The sequence below is a fragment of the Takifugu flavidus genome, chromosome 11 (genome assembly GCF_003711565.1).
Source record: "Takifugu flavidus isolate HTHZ2018 chromosome 11, ASM371156v2, whole genome shotgun sequence".
Classification (NCBI taxonomy): domain Eukaryota; kingdom Metazoa; phylum Chordata; class Actinopteri; order Tetraodontiformes; family Tetraodontidae; genus Takifugu; species Takifugu flavidus.
Genome location: NC_079530.1, coordinates 29,701 through 36,030, shown reverse-complemented (window position 1 = coordinate 36,030; position 6,330 = coordinate 29,701). Strand labels below are relative to the sequence as shown.

Below are 6,330 nucleotides of genomic sequence, written 5' to 3'. Positions count from 1 at the left end.
CAGGTGTTCTGGTAGCAGGGGGACACCTTCAGAACACCACCGAGGTACCCTGGCTGAGCTGGCCCCTCATTCAGGGGTGCAGGTGGGTTGGGCTCTTTTCTGAGCAGAGTCCAGCCGGTTCTGTCCCGTTACTTGGGCCAGAAATGTGCAATGAACCAGGATTTGTGCTGGTCCAAGAGCTCAAACCTGGTGGTCATGAATCACTGCTGAGCCTTTGGTGCCCCCGTGTGGCCGCAGTGGGTAATAACACTGCAATAACAGCATAACAACACATTCCTACCGTAAAATCCACAGTGGAGAGTCAAAGACTTTTGTCCCATCTCGACGTAGCGACACCACCTTCGGTACCGAGAGGCCCACCGCTCCGTCCCATCGGGTTCCCCCGTCGGTCCCCTTCACTCAGAACATCAACGGGACGGTCCAATTTAAACCGACGTTCATGAACCCAGTGGATCACGAGACAGGGAGCCGGCGTCAGCTGTTTGAAGGGATGTTCCAGATGTTCCGACTCCCTCCTCTTCCTGCTGCCTCCAGAGGGACCTTTGATCCCGAGTGGCTCCAGCAGAACCTGGAGACGACCCCCGCCACATCCTGAACCACCATCGTCGTACTCCACCAACCCAGCTAGGCCCATTCAGTGTGTCCAGAGGACAAAGAGTCCAGAACCGACAACAGTGGTGACAACATCTGCTTTAATACCAGTCAGCTGGTGCACCTCCAGGTTGTTGAGGTGTGACAGAAATGAAAGGACATCAAAGAAGTCACAGATACAGATCAAACATCAGGCCTGGCGCACGGTTTCCGCCTGGTGGGGACAACAATGACAGGAGCACGCCAACACAGACCACGAGGACCTTCGGGAGAAACCATCAAAACACACATTTACACTGTCAGAGGGGCCAGAAGCTGCCAGAACCTGGGTCAGGAGGAGCCCCACATCGGGAGAGGGGCCCTCAGCCACCTGAGGAGAGGAAGGGTGGAGCAGGAGCAGCACCTTGGACCGGTTCTGCAGAACATCAGTGTTCAGAGGTTCGACCTGAGCCCCCACAGGTGTGAAGCTGGGTCCGAGGTCATCGGGGTCACTGAGCCCAGGTCACAGTCCAGCCTGAGCTCAGCAGAACCCAGCTGCTCCGTCTTCTCCTGGTTCTGGATCTCATGGATGATAGATTCATAGCGGACGTTAGAAGTGACAGCTGATGTCACCTGATGCAGGATAAGGAGCCACAGGCAGGCAGGCAGGCTGTGGTCCACCTGTGTGGGCGATGGGGGACCCTGGGGGGCAGTTCTGACCACCTGGCCGGAGGGCCGCGGGCCACAGTGATCCGGTCCCGTCCGTCAGTCAGGTCCTCCGTTACTCCACAGCAGAGGGGCTCCGAACACAGCAGGTGGCGCTCCGGAGGAGGCCGCTCACCCTGCTGCTCCTCCTGGTCCCTCGGGAAGCTCTGGGATTCTGAAGAGACCTCTTGGCCGCCAGGCTCGCGGTCTCTTTGATCTGCAGCTCCAGGTGCTTCTGGATGGCCAAGCCCAGCTCCTCCGGGTCCACGGAGGCCCCGTACACCTCCCACGTCATGCCTTCAGCGTCCCACTTCACCTCCTTCACCGGAGACTTGGGAGCCGGGTTCTCTCCGCTAGCACGGGTCGGTTTTGGAGCCTGGCTCGTCTCCGCCAGGCAGATCTGCGGGAAGACGTGAGCAGTGACCCCTGAGCCCACCTGGACGCCAACGTCTCTCAGCTCCTTGTGGACCGTCATGGTTCCCACGTCCTGCTGTGGCCGGGCCTTGGTCCAGGAGGAGCCCGGGGGGCAGCAGGGCAGCAGGTGTTTAGCATCCAGTCCGGACTCGCTGATGGACGAGCTGAGCCGGGGAACGCTGAGCTGGTGGAGGCCTGGGGCTGGGATGGAGGTCTGCTGAGCACCACAGCTCCACAAGGCTGGGACCACCTGAGCCTGGCAGCAGGCGGCAAACGCGTCCTCCAGGTGATGCAGGCGGCCCTCACAGCAGGAGGTCCTGTCCCAGGAAGGGGGGAGGACGTCCTGCCTGTCCCCGGCCTCCATCCTGGGGGAGGAGATGCAGAAACACCTGGCTGGAGGCCGCTGGGCTCCTCCACCATCGGCGTTCATGTTGCAGTGTTGAGGCCACTGGAGCTGCCTCCAGCTCAGCATGACGGCATCATCTGGGATCTGGATGCAGTTCTGGACGCAGGTGGAACCAGCTGCAGCTGTGGGCGGGGCCACCTGTGGGCGGGGGCCACAGGCGTCACCGTGTGTGGCCGTGGGTGCAGGGGCGTCGGCGTCGGCCTGCATCGTCGCTCTGCTCTGCCCCTCACCTCCACCCAGGAGGCAGCTGGAGGTCCGAGGAGCTGGTCATGGTCTCGGGCTTCTGCCGCCACAGGTGTTGAGCCACAGACGTCCAGGAGCCCGGATCAGGTCCCAGGAGGCGGACACACCTGAGGAACACAGACACCAACAAAGGAGTCAGCTGGGACAACCGACCACACACCAGGGTCCTCCTACCCCCCCAAACCAGGAGGTGAACCACGCCCCCTTCCCCCCCAGGTGGGGGGGGGGGCTGCCCCCAGGTGGGGGGGCTGCCCCCAGGTCTAAGCCGCTCTGGTCTCAGCCAAACACGTCATTTCCTCCTCGGGCCACATGATCAAGAGGATCCGGTCCGATCTGCCGGATCCTTCCTGCGGACGCTCTGGGCCGAGGCGCTAGCACGAGGACCCAGGAGGCTGGAGCAACATCTGGGCTCGCAGCCATTTCCAATCATCACGGATCGGAGCAACAGGTTGGCTTTGATGACCCGGCAGCAGCAGCCTTTGAAGTCTTAACTGGATCACATGATATTGTGGCAGATAAGTGCAGGTGAGACCCAGACGTCCACGTTTGTGAGCGAGGAGCAGCTGACGCTCGTTAGCAGCTCGTTCGCTAGCAGCAAGCGTGTAGCATCACGTACCCTCACCACAGCGAAGCTTCTCCCGTCGGCTCAGACCAGGCTGGATTTATGGCCGCCGCCGGACGCTGGAGCGCTCCTTCGTCAGGTGACCTCTGCTCATCTTTGGCTCCGCCTCCTCCTCCTCCTCTCCAGCTGTGCCAACATGGAGGAGCGCTGATAATCCTCCAGCGCCGTCTCTCAGATGAGCTGGAGCGACAGAAGCTGAGCTTCACGCTCACTCCTGCTCTCACACACACACGCACACGCACACACACACACACACAGCCTATCCCTGTTGCTATGGAAACTGCAACACTCAAAGGGCCGCCGCTGACGACAGAGCTGCCCACGCTGAGCACGTCCTGGTGAACATGCCACGCACAGCACACATCCCATAATGTTGCCTAGGCAAAAAGAGGGAGGAAAAGAGCAGGAGAGGGAGAAGGAGAGGAGGAGAGTGAGGGGGGGAGGAGAGAGGAGAAGGGGAGGAGAGGTTGAGACCGGCGAGAGGAGAGGAGGGAAGGAGGACGAGGAGAGGAGAGGAGAGGGGGGAGGGGAGGGGAGGGAGGGAGAGGAAGAGAGGAAGGAGAGGAGAGGCAGAGGAGGAGAGGAGAGGAGAGGAGAGGAGAGGTAGGAGAGGATGGGGGGAGGAGAGAGGAGAGGGGAGGAGGGGAGGAGAGGAGAGGAGAGGAGAGGATGAGCGAGAGAGGAGTGAGGGGGGGAGGGGGGAGGAGTAGAGGAAGGAGACGGAGGGGAGGAGGGGAGGAGGGAGGGGAGGAGAGTAGAGGAAGGAGAGGAGGAGAGGAGAGGAGAGGAGGAGAGGAGGGGGGAGGAGGAGAGGAGGGGGGAGGCGAGAGGAGAGGGGAGGGGAGGAGGGGAGAGGAAGAGGAGGAGAGGAGAGAGGAGAGGGGGGAGGGGAGGAGAGTAGAGGAAGGAGAGGAGGGGAGGAGGGGAGAGGAGAGGAGAGGAGAGGAGAGAGGAGAGGGGGGAGGGGAGGGGAGAGAGGAGAGGAGAGAGAGGAAGGAGAGGAGAGGAGGAGGGGAGGAGAGGAGAGGAGAGGAGGAGAGGAGAGGAGAGAGGAGGAGAGGAGGAGAGGAGAGGAGAGGAGAGGAGGAGAGATGGGGGAGGTAGTTGTCTGAACTCAGATCATCTTGGTTTCATGTCTAAAAACAGGAAGTGAGATTAAACCACAGATGAAGAATGTTGGAGGATTCAGTTTATTACAGAAGAATAAAATGTTATTAAAGGTTCTGGGGCTCCTGCTATTAAAGGTTCTGGGGCTCCTGCTATTAAAGGTTCTGGGGCTCCTGCATTAAGGGTTCTGGGGCTCCTGCTATTAAAGGTTCTGGGGCTCTGCTATTAAGGGTTCTGGGGCTCCTGCTATTAAAGGTTCTGGGGCTCCTGCTATTAAAGGTTCTGGGGCTCCTGCTATTAAGGGTTATGGGGCTCCTGCTATTAAGGGTTCTGGGGCTCCTGCTATTAAAGGTTCTGGGGCTCCTGCTATTAAAGGTTCGGGGGCTCCTGCTATTAAGGGTTCTGGGGCTCCTGCTATTAAGGGTTCTGGGGCTCCTGCTCTAAAGGTTCTGGGGCTCCTGCTATTAAAGGTTCTGGGGCTCCTGCTATTAAGGGTTCTGGGGCTCCTGCTATTAAAGGTTCTGGGGCTCTGCTATTAAAGGTTCTGGGGCTCTGCTCTTAAAGGTTCTGGGGCTCCTGCTATTAAAGGTTCTGGGGCTCCTGCTATTAAAGGTTCTGGGGCTCCTGCTCTTAAAGGTTCTGGGGCTCCTGCTATTAAAGGTTCTGGGGCTCCTGCTATTAAAGGTTCTGGGGCTCCTGCTATTAAAGGTTCTGGGGCTCATTTCTGGCCTGTTGCCTCGTTTTCTGATTAATTAATCAGCAACTTTTCATGCTGGAGCAGCAACAGACGGACTCTTATGTCAGACTTAAGCCGCTTACACAGATCAGGCAACCGTGCCTCCGTTATCCAGAGGGGGGGGGTCCACCCTGGACCAGTGGGGGGGGGGTCCACCCTGGACCAGTGGGGGGGGGGTCCACCTGGACCAGAGGGGGAGGGGGGGTCCACCCTAGACCAGACGGGGAGGACCAGAGTAGGGGGAGGTCCACCTGGACCAGAGGGGGAGGGGGGTCCACCCTGGACCAGAGGAGGGGGGGGGGGGCCCAACCCTGGAGCAGAGAGGGGGAGAGGGGTCCACCCTAGACCAGACGGGGAGGACCAGAGTGGGGGAGGTCCACCCTGGACCAGGGGGGAGGGGGGGGTCCCCTGGACCAGAGGAGGGGGAGGTCCACCCTGGACAGAGGGGGAGGGGGGGGTCCACCCTGGACCAGAGTAGGGGGGGGTCCACCCTGGACCAGAGGGGGAGGTCTAGGGACAGGGTTAGTGTCCCGGGAGGCAGGACACCAGTGCAGGAAGTGACGCTACATCTTCTCAGGATATTTAATGCACGTTGCCGTTAGCAACCTTCTATATTCCCACGTTAGCCTCAGTGGGGGGGCAGCTGGTGTCCAGCAGTGTCCACGTTCAAGGCCGGAGCTCAGATCGGACCCGTCTCACCTCTCAGAAGAAGCTGGTTGGCTGGAGCTTTTTGTGGCCTCCTGAGCAGCTCAGACCCAAACCGTCAATCACCTGCAGAACTGAACAGTGGGATCTGAGGTGGATGAAGAGTTCCTGGTCACAAGGGGTGGGGAACAGGTGGGGAACAGGGGGAGGAAACAGGTGAGGGTGGGGAACAGGTGAGGGAACAGGTTGAGGGTGGGGAACAGGTGAGGGAACAGGTGAGGAACAGGTGAGGGTGGGGAACAGGTGAGGAGGAACAGGTGGGGAACAGGGAGGAAACAGGTGAGGGTGGGGAAAGGTGAGGGTGGGGAACAGGTGAGGAACAGGTGAGGAACAGGTGAGGGTGGGGAACAGGTGAGGGAACAGGTGAGGGTGGGGAACAGGTGAGGAGGAACAGGTGGGAAACAGGTGAGGGTGGGGAACAGGTGAAGGAACAGGTGAGGAACAGGTGGGGAACAGGTGAGGGTGGGGAACAGGTGAGGAACAGGTGAGGAACAGGTGAGGGTGGGGAACAGGTGAGGGAACAGGTGAGGGTGGGGAACAGGTGAGGAACAGGGGGGGAACAGGTGAGGGTGGGGAACAGGTGAGGAACAGGTGAGGAACAGGTGGGGAACAGGTGAGGGTGGGGAACAGGTGAGGAACAGGTGAGGAACAGGTGAGGGTGGGGAACAGGTGAGGGTGGGGAACAGGTGAGGGAACAGGTGAGGAACAGGGGGGGAACAGGTGAGGAAAGGTGAGGGTGGGGAACAGGTGAGGAACAGGTGGGGAACAGGTTGAGGGTGGGGAACAGGTGAGGAACAGGTGGGAAACAGGTTAGGGTAGGGA

The 6,330-nt window shown here is 60.1% G+C and overlaps 1 protein-coding gene across 1 annotated transcript; it reads right to left on the bottom strand.

Moving 5' to 3' along the window:
- Positions 1-675: 675 nt before the first annotated feature.
- On the bottom strand, positions 676-3,237 carry LOC130534164 (GRIN2-like protein). Its single transcript, XM_057048132.1, has 2 exons — positions 2,955-3,237; positions 676-2,445 (listed from the first exon to the last, which is right to left on the bottom strand). Exon 2 carries the CDS (start codon positions 2,300-2,302, stop codon positions 1,352-1,354), a length of 951 nt encoding a protein of 316 aa, XP_056904112.1. The 5' UTR covers positions 2,303-2,445; positions 2,955-3,237; the 3' UTR covers positions 676-1,351.
- Positions 3,238-6,330: the final 3,093 nt, after the last annotated feature.

Excerpts from the sequence above, each read along its gene's own strand:
- LOC130534164 (XM_057048132.1), bottom strand. The coding sequence starts at position 2,302 with ATGCAGGCCGACGCCGACGCCCCTGCACCCACGGCCACACACGGTGAC.